At 36.5% G+C, this 21,946-nt stretch overlaps 1 protein-coding gene across 1 annotated transcript in view; it reads left to right on the top strand.

Annotated features, from left to right (window-relative positions):
* Positions 1-21,946, top strand: part of LOC136858163 (uncharacterized) — a 159,135-nt gene that overhangs the window by 12,425 nt on the left and 124,764 nt on the right. The window contains exons 2-3 of the mRNA XM_068225437.1: positions 9,717-9,783; positions 19,198-19,280. Of these exons, the coding sequence (XP_068081538.1) occupies positions 19,217-19,280 (64 nt within the window). The 5' untranslated portion in view covers positions 9,717-9,783; positions 19,198-19,216. The remainder of the gene's footprint in view (positions 1-9,716; positions 9,784-19,197; positions 19,281-21,946) is intronic.

Genomic DNA, 21,946 nt, shown 5'->3' with positions numbered 1-21,946 from the left:
GCTTGTCACATTCTAGAGAAGTTGATTTCTGGACAGGGGTTCTCACTATTGCCTCTATTTGAATGAATCACTTAGATGGGTACAAGTTACTGTTATAATAGTAATAGGATAATTCAAAATAAAATAAAAAAATCAGTCAGTTTTAGAGAACTGAAAACTCTAAAATAAATTTTCATTCACATAGTTATTTCATTCTCCCCATTAGGGGAGCAGGGCCATAAGTCCAATAAAGGGACTCTTTGGCCAATTACATTTACAATATTTGTTTTATAGATGTTTATGATATGGTTGTGTACTAATTTCACACATTTTATGAGAGTAAATTTAACAGTTAAAAGAAAAAACACAAACGTAAAGTTTTCTTCTTCTTTTGTAAACCCATCATCAGAAATGTCATTTTTTTAAAGTATTGAATCACTACAAACATAATAAATGAACAGTAAAAAGTGTTTTTCTTGAAGTGAAAGAATATTAAAGAATATAATAAACAATTTTTAAATTTAAATATACAATCGATAACGTAAAATTATTATCCAATTCTTGTCCAAGTGAATAAGATAAGTCAACATAATTTCTGAGGGAAAGGTCACACACAGGTTTGGTAAGAGTTGGCGGTGGTATCACCATTAGTTCCATGAAATGTGTAAAGTTGCAGTGGAAAAAATACCAAGAAGAACCTCGCCCAGAGCTGTGTGATCTGCAGTGGTCCATAATTCCATTTTGCATTAAAATTTATCTGTGGGCTGAGGTCAGAGGTGTTTGGTGGGAGGAATTTAATTGGGATGGTAGTTTTAGAGGTTTTAAAAATAACAAAATTATGGCATGTCCCCATTGGGGGAGAAAGAATTCAGTATGGAGAATGATAGTATATATACAGTACTATACTTGGGAGTTGAAGAAAGGGATGTGAAGCTTCCTTTATGTGTCAGTAAGTAATCTGATTTAGTCCAGGGGCAGTGTTCTTTTTAGTCCTGAGTACGTCTTTTATGTCTCGTGCTGTAATAGGAGCATTTAGGGGATGTTGGGAGTCAGGAGCTGGAGGGGGTTCAAAGGAAGGACAAAGAGGAGGTTGTGTGATATCCAAATATTCGGATATTACATCATGGTCAAGATGGTAGAAATTGGGATTGAGAGATGGTGAGAAAATTACTTTATAATGATCTGAAAAAATGCCAGCCTTTGTTTTAGGTTGACTGGGTGCAAATTTGTTATGTATTATTGGATGATCGGGGTAGGATTTCATTATGTTTGTCAGTTGTTTTAATTTGGTCCAGTATTTGCAAGTGTCAGTCGTGTTGGATAATTCAGTGTATTTGCCCAGACTTTTCTTTTAATAGCCTAGATGAATGAGCAAGCATGTCAAAAGGGTAGTTCTATGTTCACAGAGAATATTTGGGTCACAGGTTCGAAGGTATGCTTTGTAAAGGTCATGGGAATATTTTAATAGTTGGAGTACTTTGGGTTGGAGGGGAGATTTTGGAGGGATGGGAGGTATGGCAAGGAATATAGAGTCAGTTGGCAGTAATTAGTGTGGATTCTAATTTCTTAACTACGTCTTGTAATTCGTGCGGTGAAGTAGGTGCTTCAGTATTGTGGATTTTGTCTGTTATTGTTTGTCTGTATGCTACCCAGTTGGTTTCTGACAGGTGGGGGATGTTGGTGATGTTGGAATGGGGTTGTTATGGTTGGTAGGGCAAGGACATGGTCACTTCTGATTGAAGGTAGCATAGTGATGTCACAGTTCATTGTGAGTTTAGAGGCGAGGATCAGAATATCAGGGGTCGTTCTTGATATAGGGCAGATAGGGGAAGGGAAATGTCATGTAAGAGTTGATTGTAGATGACTTCTTGTTGCTGCATATATGACGTAATGGTAAAATCTTTGATAATGATGTAAGTGCTGTATTTATGATCAATATATTCCATAAATTTGTTAGGTGGAGAAGAGCCAGAAGGGAACTCTATAATTTGTTAAAGAACAGTTTTCAGAAGTCACTTATTGCATTATGGTTAGGGAAGTATTAGATTTTTTTCAGCTCATAATCAACTGAGAATTTTAGAACCAACATTATTTTTATCTGTTAAAAATATAAGGAGAATTGTCATCAAACCAAAACAGAATCAAGTGCTAAAGGTACCGTATGTATCTTACTAAGAGTGTTCTTTATATCTAAGCAACTTATAACTTTTTTTTTTTTTTTTTTTTTTTTTTTTTTTTTTTTTTTTTTTGGCAATTTGCTTTACGTCGTACCACCTTAGATAGGTTTTATGGTGAAGATGGGACAGGAAAGGGCTAGGAGTTGGGAAGAAAGGGTCATGGCCTTAATTAAGGTACAGCCCCAGCATTTGACTTGTGTGAAAATGGGAAACCACTGAAAACCATCTTCAGGGCAACAGGGGGGTTCAAACCCGCTATCTCCCTAATAACGGGTACTTACCGCACTTAAGCGACTGCAGCTATCGAGCTTGGTAACTCATAAACTAGTTCAAAATATATGATAATAAAACAAAATAATTTACTTGCACACAGGTTCCTAAATATCTTGCTAATGATGTCTTAAAAAACTAAATTCCAGTATCACAGAAAAGGTAATAATCATAAATTATTGTGGACATTTTTTCCATTGACAATGGTTTATGACAGTGACAGACTGTAATTAGTACATAAGGAAGTACAGAATACATTAACTTATTTCACTGTACAAGAATATGTGCCTTCTCCTTTAGTTTAGGAGTATCTGTAGGAGCCTAAATTTGCATTCCTTAAGCTCCATTTATTATTTTTAATTCTTTCTTTTATTTCAAATGCTTTAATGTATGTTTATATGATTGCAAATCATAATTACAATTGGAAATTATGCTATCCTGAAGAAAAGGAATTTAAAAGTTTAATTCTGAATTCTGCATACTTCTGGCTTATTGGTTGAATGACCTTTGTTTCAGAAGGCCTATGGTTAATTCCTCCAGCTCAGGAATTGAGGTGTGTGTTTGCCTCAGTATATTTCTATTCATCAACTGCCACAGAAATATGCAATAGGAAATGCATCCCTCCAATTTTAGGAGGTTACTGATTGATTCAATCAGCTGCTCAAATTATTGTACTAAAGGGATTACCTTCATTGGTGTAGGAAGGGCACCCAGCCATAAAAAAACTAGGTCAAATCTACATCAAGTACTGACCCCAATAAATACGGGAAAAAAGCCAAGAAGAAGAGAGTTCAGAAGCACTAGGAGGTTGGTTAAAGACTGACCCATTCACAACTGTTCTCTGAATTCTGAATTCTTCGTACATCAATTTGTCTATTTAAAATACTTTATTTTATTGATAAGTACCATAATGTATATATTAATCTAAGCTTTCTTAACAACAATCAACAATATGATGAATAATTCTATTCATGTTTTGAGGATCATCAAGTTCATTGGTGAAACTGTACTTTCACTGATCTTTTGGTTCTATCAGTCAATGTTAAGGAAGAAAGACTCGTAATTATCTTCGGCTTATCAGTAGAAAGGATTTTACTGTCAATCTCAATGGGAGTGCAGTAACATACTAATGAAAGTAACTTGAGTTTTCACTTTCAATCTGCAACGTCTGCATATCTATCTAGGTCTTTTTATCACCTTTTACAGTTAAGGAAGCAACTTGCTAAGTACAGTTGACCTTGCTGTGGAAAGTGAAACTTGTGTGTTGTAATGTGTAGTGATATGGGTACTGCTCACAGAGTTTCTGATACAGATGTGTATGTCTAGAGAACAGTTGTGAATGGGTCAGTCTTTAACCAACCTCCTAGTGCTTTGAATGTTATTTAACAGCTTTTGAGGTAAGCATATATATATATATATAAAATCTGAAACGTAATCTATTTAACTTTTGTATCCATCTCTTGTCACAGGCCAGAGTAAAGTGTAGCTTCCACCGAAGTCCCAGTCTCATCCATGGTTGTGACAATATGGAAGCTGCTGGGGTATGAGTGGTGCTGAGTAATGACATTCAGAGCACGACTAGTGCATCTGAGTGTTATGAAAGGTGTTGCTCATAGAGTCAGTCGTGCTGCAATAGCACTTTCTGACCCAGTGAGGAAAGCAATGGCAAACTACCTCACTCCTCGTCTTGCCTAGTACGCCTCATTTTGGTGCTGCCATTGGTTTTTGCGGTTTCCTTATAACCGCATAACCTTTGGTGGTGCTATTTGAGGATCCAACCAGCCTCTGGGCTGATGACCTAACAGACAGACAATCTATTTAACAGCTTGATATAACATAAACTAACTGAGTCCTTGTCTCCTTGGCAATCAACTCAAAATATTGTACACTACTGTATAAGCAATCATGTGGAAAAACGGTGATTATTTTATAGGGGAAATAGTTTGGCATGGCTGACTATCTGTCCAATAAATAATTGTTTGTAAACCTTATAAATTGGATTTTATGAATACATTGAAAAGAAACTGCATGTTTCTTATTAAGGGTATGAAATAGGTGACCCCCAACAGGTCAGTAAACTACTGTCTAATTTGTCAAGGGATCAGAAATTAATCTAGATCTACAGGAAATTCATCGTATGAAGTAGTTTTCTGTGATTATACTACAAAACAAACCTAACCCCATGGCACTACAGCCCTTGAAGGGTCTTGGCCTACCAAGCGACCGCTGCTCAGCCTGAAGGCCTGCAGATTATGAGGTGTCGTGTGGTCAGCACGACAAATCCTCTCGGCCGTTATTCTTGGTTTTCGAGACTGGGCCCGCTATCTCACTGTCAGATAGCTCCTCAATTCTAATCACGTAGGCTGAGTGGACCTCGAACCAGCCCTCAGGTCCAGGTAAAAATCCCTGGCCTGGTCGGGAATCGAAACTGGGGCCTCCGGGTAAGATGCAGGCATGCTACCCCTATACCACATGGCCAATGATTATACTACAGGGTTCAGTAAGTAATGCACATCATTAATTTTCTCGTTGGCGTTTTCTTTATTTTTGCAACAGGGAATATACCACTTTTTCCCCAGTTCATTAGCTTTTATTTGACACAGTCTCCATTTGAGTCTATGACTTTTCTTCGCTGAGATGTAATAGTCTTTATACCACTGTGGTACCTTCAGTTGATTTCCTTCTCAGCCGCATCTGGACTTCACCTCCTACCTCCTCGCATCACCTACAATGGAGTCACATGGTGTGCAAGATCTGGGCTGTAGGGTGGATGAGGAAGAACAGTCCAGACAAATTTTGAGATTGCTTCATAGGTGCACAGGCATATGTGTGGTCTTGCATTGTCATGTTGAAGGGTGATGTTGTTAACATCCTTAAGGAGATGAATAAGCAAAAGTCATCTCTTCATATTTTTCAGATTCTCGATGTTAACTTCTGAGGTTATATGACCAGCAGACAATATGTCAATCAGAATTACAGAAGATTGAGGACATAACTTTGCTGGCTGAGAGTCCTGATTTGTACTCATATGATGCCACTTCATGGACTGTCATTTGATCTCAGATTCAAAATATTGAATTCATGTTTCATCTCCTGTGAGAATGTTGCATAAGAAATCATCAGCCTCACAATGTTCAAGCAGCTCTGCATAAATGGTTCTCCTTTGTTCCTTATTGTTGTCAGTTAGGCACCTAGGGACTCACTTGAATAGCCTAATCTATGGATAATGATGTTGGCACTGCCCACAGAGATGGCATTATGACGCTGATGCTCTGCTTATCCAATGACTGACTGTACTCTTATCCATCTCCATTGACATTTTTAAGTGCCTGTGAATGTTTTCAATGGTCTCCTGTTCCACAAAAAAAAGAAATTCAACCCAGCTCTCATTTCTGTATATACTTCATATGCTATAGCCATTTTATACCAAAATTATTTTACAATTACAATGATGAAATTTTATAGCATTGAAAAAAAGGTACGTACCATATGTAGTTGCTGTACATACAATTTTGACCATCTCCAACATATCATTTCACAAAAAAATAAAAAGATGTGCATTACATTTCGAACCATCCGTGTATATAGATTTTCATTGAAATGGAAATCATACTTGCTAGTTTACTATGTACTGTTTAATGTGCTAAAGAATGGATTTATTGTGCTTCAGTGGATGAGGCATAGGCTTTTTGAATGGAAGGACTAAACTTCAATCCTTAGTAATGACCACCTTTTAACTCCAGGAGATTTCTGGTTGATTCAATCAGCTGCTAAAATTATTGTACTAGAAGAACTTCTTTCATTGATGCAGAGGCAATCATACTGCGCTCAAAAGAATGGGTGGAACCTTACATTTGCTATACTGATGAGTCAAAAAGCTAGAATCGGTACTGTTCTTACATTTACACTACAATTATATAGGATAGTATGATTAGTTCACATACAATTCTAGTTAACATTCTTCATTCAGACTCATGAGATCAATTGGGGAGCTGTCTTATATGAGTCAGTCAAGAGAAGTTGTTGTAACACTGACCACGTAGTATTCCAATATCTGCAGGTGATTTGACTGATCAGTTGTTATCTTGGCTGGCCAAGAGTGTTGTGCTATGGTTGATTTTTTATATATTTAATTAATTAATTTTATTTATTTATTTATTTATTTATTTATTTATTTATTTATTTATTTATTTATTTATTTAATTAATTAATTAATTAATTAATTAATTAATTAATTAATTAATTAATTTTATTTATTTTCTGGCTCAATAGCTAACTGATTAGCATACTGATCTTTGGTCCAAGAGATCCTGGGTTTAATTCCCAGCCACATGAGGAATTTTTAACCTTCTGTCTTGGGCACTTGGTGTGTCTGTTGTTAGACTAGATTTCATCATAGGTAGGGCCCCATCCTCACAGATGAACAGGTCGCCTATCGGTGTCAATTCAAAAGACCTATACGAGGCCTCTCCAGAGGTCACATACTGTACCATTATTATTTATTTACTGGCAACTGGGATGACTATTGCAACAAGGATGACTGCAGTTAAAAACTAGTACTAATGTACCAAAAACATATTTAGGAGTTAGCTCAATGCGTTTGTTAAGATGAAGGCCATTCTTTTCAGTGCTGACTTAGTTAAACCTAAAGTTGAGAGCATACTTACTCTCTGATTGCTAGTTCCTACAAATAACGGTCATACCCCTACTAATATCTTCCTGCTAACTCTTCTCAAAATTCTCAATGTAGTTTTATCAGTTCAGAAAGAAGTATGTGTCACGTTGATCGACCGTGATCTGTAGAAGTCACAAGTCAGTAAACTGTTTCCAATGCATGCCCAAACGTTTAAGTAAAATTATATCTTCTAATCGTCTTGGAATTTCACATATAGTTTAGGATATAATAGTAACGAGGTATTTTATTTTAGGATGAAATGTGTGAAATACACAAACCTATGGATGTTATTACAGGAAGAAGGAATTCAGGAGGCTGATGATGATTATGATTTTTCTGGTTGTGAAGATGAAGTTGTAAATTAGTCAGACATCCATCACAGCAGTGATCCTCCTGAAGTATACTCCATTTAGCTTCTTTTTTGGTATCCATTAACGAAGAACTCATCAGTTTTTCAGTTTTTCTCATTTTCAATATTCAAGATAATAAATTAATATTTTCCACCTTTAATTGTAACAATATTATGTACTGTCATTTGAATTTTCAAGTTTACTGTTTGATTGTTTTAATTATTTTTCTTAAGGATTGAAAATGACATAAGGTGTAACAATAACCAACTTGTAAGAGTTACCGGTACCTACTATTAACCAATTCCTAAGGTTAAGAATAAATTATAAATAAAATTGACCATGTACCATCAACAGTCTTCAGGATTAATATAACCTTTAAGAGTTTTCAGTCTGTTGAGCACAAAATATATAATTTATAAGAAATACTATAACATACCTATGTTGTATGTTGGGTATTCATCCCGAAGGCTGGTTTGATCCTCTGCAGCTCCGCCAACAGCTGTGATAAATAGCCTAGGCATCACTGAAGAGGAGTACTAGGGAAACAAGGAGTGAGATAGTTTCCTGTTGCTTTCCTCACTGAGCCAGCCATTGCTATTACATATCAGTCTGCCAAGCCCACTGAAATACATGCACCGACCGACCCTATGAGCGATATTTTCACACCATTCATAACAGGGACTGGCTGCATAAGGAATGGTATTGCTAGCATTACTCATACCTCAGTCACTTTCATATTGTCAAAGCCAAGGATGAGACTGAGACAGGTCAATGAAAGTGACAAATTTCATATAGCCCATACCAGAAGACATAGTGCACTGTAAACACTACATCTCGCCAGCAAAGGCATAACATACCTATAAGAGAAAATATTTTATTAATAACAGAATGACATTTGTTCTGCAAGAACATCCTCAGAATCTATCAAATCACTTTTAAAACATGAGTATATATGTACAAAATTCCTTATATTGCATAAACTTTGATTAAAATGGGTGATATTTTGGAACAAATAGGAAGAACTATATGAATGCTAAAAATCTATATTAAACACCTTAATAAATTTGTAAATGTTTTCTGAACTACTTAGTGCAGTCCAGCTATTTTACATCTGCTCCTTCCAGCTGCTACATTTGAATTGAGCTAGGTCATTGGTCTCACCAGTAGCTTGCATGTTAATCATATGAAAAGAGAAAATTTAATCTGGAATTGAGGAAATCTAAAGAAATATGGGGTTCAAAAATGTATTGCTTGAATAGGACTCATATTACTTTAACTAGTTTTTCACTGCAATCATCCTTATGGCTGTAGTCACCCTAGTTGATGGTATTTATTTATGTGTAATATGGGCATAATAATTAAGTGATAGGGTTTTAAACTAGCACAAATACTAATCGGTACCATATGTAAATAGTGTACAAGTTTGTTTCAGAAAGCTTCAAATGCATTTTTATTGTAGATACATTTCCAGTGTTGGTTTTAATTCTAAATAAACAACATGAGTAATTGAAAGAAAGAGTTATAAATTTAAAAATTTTATTCTTGTTTTGTTTTATTTATTTATTTATTTATTTATTTATTTATTTATTTATTTATTTATTTACTTATTTATTTATTTATTTATTTACGGTATTTATTTATTTTGCATGGCTTTTAGTGCCAGGAGTGACTGAGGACATGTTTGGCTCGTATGGTGCAGGTCTTTCTATTTAATGCCTATGGGTGACCAGCATGTCTGCATGTGGGATAATGATGATAATAGGTAGGAAGAGGGTGAAACCCAGTGTTGGTACATAGCCTACTCCTGTCGAATAACATCAAGGGATCTGCTCAAAAATAATAAATAATGTAATTTGCTTAACATCCCTTTAACTACTTTTATTGTTTTTGGGGATGCTGAGGTGCCAGAATTTAGTCCCACAGGAGTTCTTTTACATGCCAGTAAATCTGCCGACATGAGGCTGATGTATTTGAGCACCTTCAAATACTACCAGACTGAGCCAGGGTCAGGTCACAAGGCCAGTACCTCAACCGTCTGAGCCATTCAGCCTGGTGGATCTGCTTAAGGCTTAATGTCTCCATCTGATGCATGAATCACCATCAACAGCATCATATGCCCTCACTCCATAAAAACACTCTGAAGAGGTTTTGATGGAGTCTAGGATTTTGTCACACAATCTAATGATTAGAAATTGTATACGGTACCACCAACTCTCCTACCCAGCTGGCCAACATTCTGATGGTGAAATGCTTTTCCATTTACAGGATTTGAACTGGCTAACCACAACATCAGATCATATAGACTTGACTCCTTAACGATCCTTACCACCAGGTGGGCTTATGTTCTAGTGATAAGTCACTATGTATCTGTATGTGTGATACAGTAGTTTCGTAGTAGATATTGAATCTTTCCACTTGGACAAAGTTAAACATATTCTGTGTGAGCATCTTCACTCCTCATGAAGTAAGGAACTCTTTACCAATAATTTACTTTAAACAAAGTGGGAAGCACATTTCCTCTTTTCCATTAACAAGCTACACACAGTTATTTAACTAATTGTTCAACCTCCAATCTTAATTAACTTGAGATCTTGCTAGATTTTGATACCATATCTAGATCCATACAAATTACAGACTACTGTACTGTAATGAGAGAACTAGAAAGTTGAAGTTAAATGGTTTGATCTCCAACGGAGACAAAATAATTATTCAAAAGTGGATTTTCTTCATGCATGTCCATATTGGCTGTGTAAAAATGCTGGAATACTACATTATTTCTGGTTTTGAGGCACTTTCCAAAATCCTAGCCTCTTCAGGCACAGAAATACAGTACACACAAGAGCAAGAAGAATGAATTGTAGTATTAAGTAGAGGAATTAGTAAAGATACCATAACAATATACATTAATGTACGTAATAGGTCCTCTACATTTGCAATAAGTACTGAAGATTAATAACCAATTGTATCCTAAGTGAAATTATGAACATAAGGGTTCTGTGATACCAGGATAATTTAAGACTACAATTTCCTCCAACCCTCTGCTATTTATCATAAAAATTAAAATATACTTACTTACTTTACCAGTATTGTTTGTTTAAACAATAAAAGAAATTAATTGGTAATGCATTAGCATTCATATCTAATTTTTGAATTACTTTATTTCTTTTTCTAAAATCATCAGGTATGGTATATTGGACTCAAGTCTTTCATTGCACCATTTATTCTTCTTTATCACAACTCATCAGTTCAAAAGCTACTTCCTTTTACTATGTATTCTATATGCTCTTACCTTGGCAATAAAGTCCTATTATAGCAGGTGGTCATGTGTTGGCATGCTAGCAGCTAATTTAAGAGTTCCCCCATCTGTTATTTTTCAAGGCCATTAACCATTTGTATGCTGTAACATGTAGACCTACTTAGCACACACATAGGGGCTGCTGGCCATTCACATCATACTTGCACCTGCATGACCTTGTCTGAGTTGTAACTCTTCTGAAATACTTCTGTACACTGAATTTGCATAATGCTGACACTGGAGTAAGAAGCAGTGTGTGTCAAATTAGCACTCTCTCTATCATCCAGGTCAAAGCAAATAGGAATGTAAGATTTTAGAAATAATAAGTCACATCCCCTAGCCTAATCTCAGATTCCACATAGAACTGTGAGTCATGAGATATGAAGTTCCAGTAACAAAACAAACTGAATTACTTACTTCTCTTTCCTTTTTTTTCTGACTAGACTTGTCAGCAAATCTTATTATTACTCATTGTAATAGCAATGTAAGGCATAAATAATAATACAGTGGTGCAACAACCAATTAAGACCTGGCTGGCCAAATCATCTGTATGGGCCTGCAGGATTGTTATAAATATAAATAAATAAATAAATAAATAAATAAATAAATAAATAAATAAATAAATAAATAAATAAATAAATAAATAAATAAATAAATAAATAAACTGAGGTCATATGATGCTGTTGATGGTGATTTGTCTGTCACATGGCAATGTTAAGCCTTGAGCAGAACCCTTGATGTTATTTGACAGGAGTAGGCTAAGTGCTGACACTGTGTTTCACCATCTTCCTACATCATCATCATCATCATCTCACACCCAGACATGCAGGTCGCCCATGGGAATTACATAGAAAGACCTGTATCAGTTGAACCGAATATGTCCTTGGGCACTCCTGGCATTAACACGTTCACTGCTGATGATGCTTATAAGTGTCAGAGTATGCTGTAAGCCTCCGTAAGCGTTCTTGCATATGGAAATATTTACATAATAATAATTTCAGCTCCCTGGTGATGAAAGGGTCTGAAGGAACAGCTGTGATTGTCTTAAAAGCCTTATCTTAAATAAATAAATAAATAATAACAAAATCCCTGAACAAACCAGAAATTGAACCTGGGGCCTCTGGGAATACGGTGCCCTATACAAAAGGAAATTATTATCTCTCTCTCTCTCTCACACACACACACACACACACACACACACACACACACACACACACACCCCTTCTTCTGCTTAACAATTGTTTTATTTCCTGCTCACAGTGCAGTCCTAAAGTAGTTATGTATTAAATGTATTATTTTTATAAAATTGAACCTTTAATGTCAAATTCCTAGGCTGAATGGTCGGTGTAGTGTCCTTCAGTTCAAAGAGTCCTTGGTTCAATTGCTGATCAGGCAAGGGATTTTAGCCATGTCCAACTAATGGGGACCGGATGCTTGTGTCTGGTGTAATACACACTACTTCACATACACACAATGCATCACATTACCAATTACATGCAACAGCGAATACATCCTACCACATAAAGTTGGCTTCAAGAAGGGCATCCAGAATTAAAATAGATGAAATCTATATGTAGTGATGACCCAAAATAATTAAACAAAGGCCAGTAAGGAGAGAAAGAGGAAAAATTAAACTTTAATATTAGTTAACTGCGCTGTGATACCATGCCCATATAAAGTAAGTTTCAAATGCATGAGATTTTTCTGAAAACACTTTTGCTGTGTAATAAGATAACTGATAATTAGGGTCATCCATTATCTGAAGATCAGATGGCCATGTGAACTACATCAGCCAATAGAAGTTCACTGTGGTCATCCATGCTTCACAAGAGTCTTTGGCAGCTCACTGGAGTAACAGTGTAATAAATGATAATGTATGAGAAAATGTATACACTCACCTATATCACTCAAGGAGATGCTGGATCTGCCTGCCTTCATTTTCTAGATATTTCTGGTACTATATCTCCTTTTGAAATTTGTCATTATGTGTTTTAGTTCTCGTTTAAGAATTAATTTTTATTTTGGATAATATTACTCTTAAAATAAATTTTATCCTTTAATGTTCATCAAAAATAAATAACCACAGAGGATTGAATTGGGGGTTTATGTGAGCCATATCGCCCCCTTCTTGCCGGGCAGCTCAGCCGGTGAGCGAGAGTGTCAGAAGTAGACCGTTCGCTTACTGGCAGTGCAAAAAATTTTAAGGGCAGGGATAGCTTAAGGAACATTAAAAATGGTTTTAACATTTATTAAAAACTAAGCACTCTCCACAACAAGAAAATTTATAACAAAATCTTAAAATTTCAAAAGAGTTCTTCTCGGCCAGTTTCTGAACTACTCGGGAATTCGGCCCCAGAAAATATGACTCTGTAAATATACGAATAAAAATTAGCCTACTTGATTATATAAAATAATCAAATTAATTTCTGAGAAAGCCTTTCTCAATTTCACAAAAATGATTTTTAAATTAAATAATTACTTCGGCCATTTATTTGCCATTAATAACTAAATTATTATCTCCTCACTTTAATTGAAAAATTCAAATAAAATTTTTAGTCGGTGAAATCATTTCCAATCAACTTTCTTAAATTATCAATTAATAAATTGAAACATCTCTACAATTATTCTTAAAGTTTTTCCTCAGTAATTATCATAAATTGACGCAGCGTCATTCACAACGTTCTCTTCGTTTACTTTAAATTTTTACAGCATGTAAGGTTAACAGTTCTTAGTCGGTGAATTCGATCCACGGACATGGTCCTTGCTTATTCATTTTTCTTTAAAGCACATGACCCTAATCTATCTTAATTTTCAATAAAATTCACTAAAGGTTCATAAATGAGTAAAATATGCTCATTCCAAAATGACACAAATTGGACAAAATACGCACACAGCGAACAAGAGATCACGACAAATAATCACCATGAAAAATATCATAATCACAAAATATCAACAAATCATTCATTCCACACTCACACTCGGGTACACGGTAACATTAAGAAATATTTTTAGCAAATTCTAGCCCTTGATTTTTATTTTTAATTTTTAGTCAAAGTCAGGGAAAAATTTTAGATGACGGTATCGGCTAATGAATACCATTGCGATAAATTGAGAGGTGATAGTATCAGGATTATCACTTCAACAATGAAACTGAATTCAAAATGATGTTCCAGGGGATGTTAGAGATAAAAATCACCAATAAAATATATTTTTCAAAAATGCCTAATATGCAGGTCAAATAAATAAACGCATCTGCGGTCAATGAGTTACGCCACTATTATTATTCTCCTAATATATTATGGCTCTCGATTAATACGTGCTCTACTCAAAGAACTTATGTCCAACGACATATTCTCTTCTTAAGTGACTCAATTGATGGATTCACAAAAATAATCACAAATCCCTAATCCATTTCCAAGTCCAAAATTATAACAATAACACAGTAAATGCAACAAGCGATCTGTCAAGACACAGCCGTATTCCAGGCCCACATTTACTCAATCTGAGCACATATTAATGCCATACAAGTCCAAACAGTAATTAAACTCATGACCTTATCCCATATATTAAACCGTAATGATATTCAAATATTATCATTATTATTATTATTATTATCCGCGCGTGGTCATATTCACGTAGACTGAAGTACAATAAATTTTACAGATGACTCCAACATATTTTAAGTTCCATAAAAGATCGCAAAATCATCAAGGAGAATCCTAACGTAGTGAAATGTATTGATATTCTGTCCCGTATGACTCCAAATTAATTTCAAATTAATTAATAAATCAATTTATTATTATCGAAGGGGTCAATTAATTTTATCACAGTCCTATGCTGAATCGGGACAGTCAGAACAAATCTCAAAGACATTCACACCAATCTGACTAACTAATACAGCCCAAGTACACATTCACGTTCAATCACAAACTACCTTCCACCAAAGAAAGAAAGAATGAAAATTCTAACTACTGAAACTATGAGAAGTTATTGCAGTGAATAAATAAGGACTATGTCTACATTAGTTTTACAAAGATTCACAGAAATGAAATTGAAATATGGTACTCATGTGGATGTGGAATCTGGATTTCAGCAGATGACCAAGGAAATAGGTCAGGTCACCCTATCATCGAACTCCATCCTTCTCCATGGCTGAAGATGCCTCACATGTTTAGTAAGTCATGGCAGGAGTAAGGACAAGCATGCAATAGTAGTGGACTCCTTCATACAGGTGTGCCTGCATCTTGAAAATTTCATGAACTGCTAGCAGTCTTCCTCTTCCGCCTTCCTCGTGAAATGAGCTGAAACTAAGAAATCAGTCTTAAATATTGTTCAGGACACACACGCGATGAGTTAGGTCAGATATGAATACCTAACTTTTAAGAATCTTCTATATTTTGTAGAGTTGAAATTAATCTGAACTGCTGAATTTTCAAAGTTCTACAGAGTAAATTTCCCCAGAAGCAGAATAAATGTTAAATTGTAGCAGTCAGGACCAGCATAAGAAGAAGAATGAGAAATCCCACAGAAAACACCACTATTTAATTATCTTGAGACGAAGGTGTGTCTTTGTATCACTCGTGATTGGTCGAAATCTTGCGATCCAGCAGGTGTTACAATTTCATTGGAGAACAGTTAGATGTGCAGCGGCCTTGACAGTATTGATCGATCGGCCTTGGTAATTCCACTGTCGTCACGTGGCACTCAGCTGGCTGTAGAAGACATGACAAAAAATCCCAGCGCACCCTCGCTCGCTGGTCTGGTCGGGAAAATCCTGTTCTAGGCTGCTCGCCTCACGGAGATACTGAAATGTTAAAATTTCCTCCCTGGCTGACGAAATAATGCACTAGTCCACTGTGATATTAAAATATTCCCTTTCAATAAATTATTTACCAGATTTGAAGGGCACAATATGGTGTTGCTGATAACTCTGTCATTAGACATTTAGCGAATTTCCTGCAGGAATCTCTGTCTGTACAAGCTGTCACAAGGTCCTGCTGAAAAAAATGTGAAACTACATTCCCTCTCAGTAAATTCAGCAAAAATTATTTTACGCTTATCTTCCACTATTAATGTTTCCTGAAATGAAACATGGTCTATTTTTCTGTTATTGCTAAACACACACCACACTCCAACTTTTTGATTATGAAGGATTTCCTTAAGGAACAGGTTAGGTTTACCAGCACTCCATTGTCAGCAGTTTTGTGAATTGGCATAACTATATAAGGCAAACCAGCCTCATCCAAAAATAAAATGTGATAATGAACCATTTCTCAGTCATGCTCAATTGAAAATCCATTCACAAAACTGAATAGTACAAATAGGATCACTCAGGTTAAGTCTGTGCCTCATAGTAAGTTTATACGGCTTCGGTTCACGTAACTTTGTAACTTTATAGCCCGTAGTACAGAACTGTAGGAAATTCCTGTTTTTTGAGAAAGACCGATCAATCAATCAATCAATCAATCAATCAATCAATCAATCAATCAATCAATCAATCAATCAATCAATCAATCAATCAATCAATCAATCAATCAATCACCACTGATCTGCATTGAGGGTAGTTGCCCAAGGTGGTAGATTCCCTATTAAATTGTTTATCCAGACTTTCCTTAAAATATATCAAAGAAATTAGAAATTTATAGAACATCTCCCCAATTCCCCTTCTTATAAACAAATAGTTGCCCCAATTCGTCCTCTTGAATTCCAACTTTATCTTCACACTTTTAAAAATTCTATTCAAGCTTATTCGTCTACCAATGTCATTCCATGCCATCTCTCCACTGACAACTCAGAACATACCTCTTAGTTGAACAGCTTGTCCCCCTACTTCCAAGTCTTCCCAGTCTAAAGGGTGCAACATTTTTGTAGCACTACTCATTTGTCGGAAATCACCCAGAACAAGTAATGCTGCTTTCCTTTGGATCTTTTCCAGTTCTTGAATCAAGTAATTGCGGTGAGGGGTGCCACCATACACTGGGATCACGTGCTAATTGTGGTCCTACCAGTGACTTATATGCCTTACCCTTTACATCCTTATTACAACCCCTGTATACATTCATAACCATATTAAGGGACCTTTGCTATTTGCTGTACGTCACACCGACACAGATAGGTCTTATGACGATGAAGGGATTGGAACGGCCTAGGAATTGGAAGGAAGCGGCTGTGGCCTTAATTAAGGTACAGCCCCAGCATTTGTCTGGTGTGAAAATGGGAAAACACGGAAAACCATCTTCAGGGCTGCCGACAGTGGGGCTCGGACCCACTATCTCCCAATTACTGGATACTGGCGGCACTTAAGTGACTGCAGCTATCCAGCTCGGTAGAGACCCTTGCTTACAACTGCATTAATGTGATTACCCCAATGATGAAAAGAAACCAAGCACTTAACAGAATTAATAAATGAAACATTTTCTGGATTATATATTTTTTTTAAAATCTTCTTCAGTTCCTTGTTACCTCTTGGGTAATTTTTTGTACCAAAGCACTCCACTTCATTTTATTTTACCATTCTTCTTGAACATTCTGCTGAAGCTGACTCCTCTGCCTTAAAATATTTTCACACAGTACCTCTCCATCTAGGCCTAGGTTGGCCTATGGTCCTATTTCCTTTCATTATTTCCTTAAATGCTTGCTCTAGTATCCTTTCTTCTTCTTCTTCTTTTCTCTCCCGGGTGCTGGTGATCGTTGTGGATCTTCATCAACCCAATGTAGTTCTTCAGTGCGTTTTATGCCCATACAGTCTATTCTTTTTTTTTTTTTTTTTTTTTTTTTTGCTAGGGGCTTTACGTCGCACCGACACAGATAGGTCTTATGGCGACGATGGGATAGGAAAGGCCTAGGAGTTGGAAGGAAGCGGCCGTGGCCTTAATTAAGGTACAGCCCCAGCATTTGCCTGGTGTGAAAATGGGAAACCACGGAAAACCATCTTCAGGGCTGCCGATAGTGGGATTCGAACCTACTATCTCCCGGATGCAAGCTCACAGCCGCGCGCCTCTACGCGCACGGCCAACTCGCCCGGTCAGTCTATTCTTAAGGCATGTTGTTTCCCTCCTGCCAACTCTTCCATACCCTTCAATTTGCATCCTTCTAATTAATTCTAATAATGCCCAAACCATCTCAACTTCATTGCCATCTTTCAATCTTGAAATCTACCAACATCCATGACTTTTTGTCCCTTATTTCAGATTTTATCTCACCTTATTCTATCTGTGATACTTCTCAAGATCCTCATTTCAATTGCTTGAATTCTACTCGTGTTTCTCTCTGACAATCCAGTCTGATGAAGCATATAAAACACATCTTATAAGAAGCCTCTTTTCACTTTATTGGAACATCCTCTGGTAGAGCTTCATTGTTAGCTCTGCTGTTGTGTGCAATTCTTTTTCTCACCTTTCGTCTGACAGATGTGTTAAGAATTTAAAGCTGTTGGCCACCTCCAAGAATTTAATATTTATCCTTTTTTTTTTCTCCTTCCATTTTTATTTCCTCTTGTCATTTTTGGCTATTTTTATCATAATCTGAAAACCATAGTTTCTTGGTTTCATACACTTGCATCTAGACTCCTATCTCCATAAACAAAACAAACTCCATGATGCCACAGCGCCAATTGACTTTACCTTATCAAGCAACTACTGCTCAGCCCAAAGGTCTGCAGAATAAGGTGATATGTAATCAGCACAACAAATTCTCTCGGACATTATTCTCAACTTTCTAAACAGAGGCCATCAGATAGCTCCTCAATTATTGTTCTCACATAAGCTGAGGGAATATTGAATCAGACCTCCGATCCAGGTAAAAATCCCCAACTTTGCCGGGAATTGACCCCAGGGTCTCCAGGTAATAAGCAGGCATGCTACACCAAGGCCATGGTGCCAGCTCCTATTTTCATATCCCTACATATTGCCTATATATTCAATGCACTATATTTATCGTGTCTATCAACAATTGTTGCTTCACTCTAATTTTAATCTTTGTCATTTTATTTATTTATTTATTTATTTATTTATTTATTTATTTATTTATTTATTTATTTATTTATTTATTTATTTATTTATTTATTTATTTATTTATTTATTGCATGGAATATACATAGAAATAATTATAATTTAATAATTAAATAACAAACATAAACAGTTGAATATGGTGACTCTGGGTACAAATCATTCTTTTCACTGTGATAGGAGTTCAGAGGTCAATCTTATGTGATATGCTTCACTGTTTGTTTTGATAATCTGAAATACCATTTTTTTTTTTTCTGTTACATGTTTCTTAATAATACTGTAATTATTCAACCTCTTACCTTCTCCTGCCATTATTTACCAGTCTTGAATTTGTTGACATTTCCAAGCAGAAGGATAAAAATAAACATTTCTATTTCTTTTCTTCCCAAAATGAATATTTTTAATTTGATAGACCAATGTAATGTAAGGAACTGCTTGTTTTTAGGTTGAAGAGCCGCAGCAGAATGCACCTGCTGCTGGTGATAGCCATCACAGCAAAAATATTTTACCAAACCACAGGAGTATCAAGTAAGTCTTTATAGTCACAAATGATGTAATATATTTTAGAGTAAGTTGAAGCTTCCAACTTGTTCCTTCCATAGCTACACATTAAATTGGCAGATGATGATGATTAATAATAATAATAATAATAATAATAATAATAATAATAATAATAATAATAATAATAATAATAATAATAATAATAATAAAGCCACCCCCTAGTGCTGCCTTCTGGTGTTATGCGGTGTTTTGGCCTTGACTGTGTGCAGCCATATTTGTACAGTTCAGTTCGCGCTGCTCACTTGACCTGTTGAGACGTATTCATTGTGTTAATCTTGTTCTACTCTTGTGTACAATAAGCCCGCACTCTAGATTAATAGGCGTCGTATTTCACCTCAGAATCCACAACATTATTAATAGGCTATGGGCCCAGCTATTGCATGTGAGAAAGTGAAATTGTAGAAGGAAGTGAAATTACGGTTACGTTATCTGTAACGTAGCGAGAAAGAAAGAGAAATGGCATCATATGCCACAATGCGCATTGCATGCTTTCAATAGAAAATTATGATATGTGGAAAATTCACATGAAAGTGTTACTCATTAAAAATGATGTGACCGGGCGAGTTGGCCGTGCGTATAGAGGCGCGCGGCTGTGAGCTTGCATCCGGGAGATAGTAGGTTCGAATCCCACTATCGGCAGCCCTGAAAATGGTTTTCCGTGGTTTCCCATTTTCACACCAGGCAAATGCTGGGGCTGTACCTTAATTAAGGCCACGGCCGCTTCCTTCCAACTCCTAGGCCTTTCCTATCCCATCGTCGCCATAAAACCTAACTGTGTCGGTGTGACGTAAAGCCCCTAGCAAAAAAAAAAAAAAAATGATGTGTGGAACTACTTGAGCAGTGCAAAAATGAAGCCTGACGTAAATGCAGAGAATGCAGCCGCAGTAAAAGCGTGGGAATCAGGAGATAGTAAGGCTATGTTAGACATACTACTGGGAATCTCCTCAACTGAGTTCAAACATGTGAAAGGTTGTACAACATCGAGAGAACTTGGACAAACATTGGAAAGTGTCCACCAGTCCAAAGGCCCTGCGAGAAAAGTTAACCTGCTGAAACAAACAGTGCTTCAATGCATGAACGAGGGTGACTATTCATGATCATCTGCAAAGATTCTTCTATGCTGTTGACTGACTCAGTGATATGAAAGTGTCGATAAATGACAACCTTCTGTCAATATTGAAACTCTACAGTTTACTGGCGAGTTTTGATCATTTTTGTATTGCAATTGAGTCACGTGACGAACTCTTGAGTCCCGAAATATAGCGCATAAAAATAGTCGAGGAAAGTGACGTGCGATTGAGTGACTGACAAACGTGTGCAGAATGCGATGTTAGTCCAGAAACAGAACAATAACAACAGTCAGAACTGTGGTAAACCAGGTAAATTGAATAAGCATGACAATGACACATTCAGGTGTTTCAAGTGCAAAGAGCCGGTCACAAAGCAGTGAATTGTCGATTGAGAGTGAAAAGTGACCAAAACAAAAGCAAGACAGAAAACACGTTGTTGTACGCTATGCCAGTTTCGAGCGTGTGTCATGAAGCAAACATCTTGTTGGTCCATTTGACAGACAAGAAACTGTGGTATTTGAATAGTGGATGTTCCGCACACATGGCAAATGACATTGACAGTTTTAAATGTACTGAATCAAACATCTGTGAAACATTGAACATAGTGAACTCCAGCTCCACGAAATTCTGTGCCAAATGCATTGCACAGTTGATGACATGAGTGAATGAACGTGATAAGACAGTCGATTTCAGTTAAGTTTTGCATGTGCCAGATTTACGAACCAATCTTCTGTCAGTTGGGAGGATTGTTGACAAGGGTATTGTGTGACATAAGATGAACACAAGCTGAAGTCATCAATGAAAGGACGCACGCAGATTGGATTGGCGGACTATACTTTGTGAGTGATTCACATGTGACTGAGCTGCAGAAAGCTGCTCTGGCAAGCTGTGAAGACAGGAAATCTTTGATGGTGGAAGATGGGACCTCTGAATGTCAAAGATCTTTGAGAAGCAGCAAGAAATCACACAGTGCAAGGACTTGAAATCAGTGACATTAACTCTGTCATCGAATGTGAGATTTGTTTTCAGGGGAAAATGACACATCAGCCATTTCCTAAATCATTTACCGAGCTCGATAGCTGCAGTCGCTTAAGTGCATTCGAACCCCACTGTCGGCAGCCCTGAAAATGGTTTTCCGTGGTTTCCCATTTACACACCAGGCAAATGCTGGGGCTGTACCTTAATTAAGGCCACGGCCGCTTCCTTCCCACTCCTAGTCCTTCCCTGTCCCATTATCGCCATAAGACCTATCTGTGTCGGTGCGACGTAAAGCAACTAGCAAAAAAAAAAAAAAAACCTAAATCATTTCAAAGGAAATTTGCTCCTGGTGAACTCATACACATGGATGTGTGTGGGGCCATAAAGGTTGATTCAAGTGGTCGTGCCAGATACTTCATTACATTTATCGATGACTCTACACGTTGGAGTGAAGTTTGTTTACTACAAAAGAAGAGCAAAGTACTTGATGAATTCCAGGCCTTCAAAAGTGTGATTGAGACACAGTTCGACAAGAAGAAAAAGTTCCTGCAATCTGATAACAGAACAGAGTACTTCAACAAGCAG

Source organism: Anabrus simplex, chromosome 1 (genome assembly GCF_040414725.1).
Source record: "Anabrus simplex isolate iqAnaSimp1 chromosome 1, ASM4041472v1, whole genome shotgun sequence".
NCBI lineage: Eukaryota > Metazoa > Arthropoda > Insecta > Orthoptera > Tettigoniidae > Anabrus > Anabrus simplex.
Note: the sequence above shows the minus strand (reverse complement) of the source record. Positions and strands in the feature narration are given on the sequence as shown.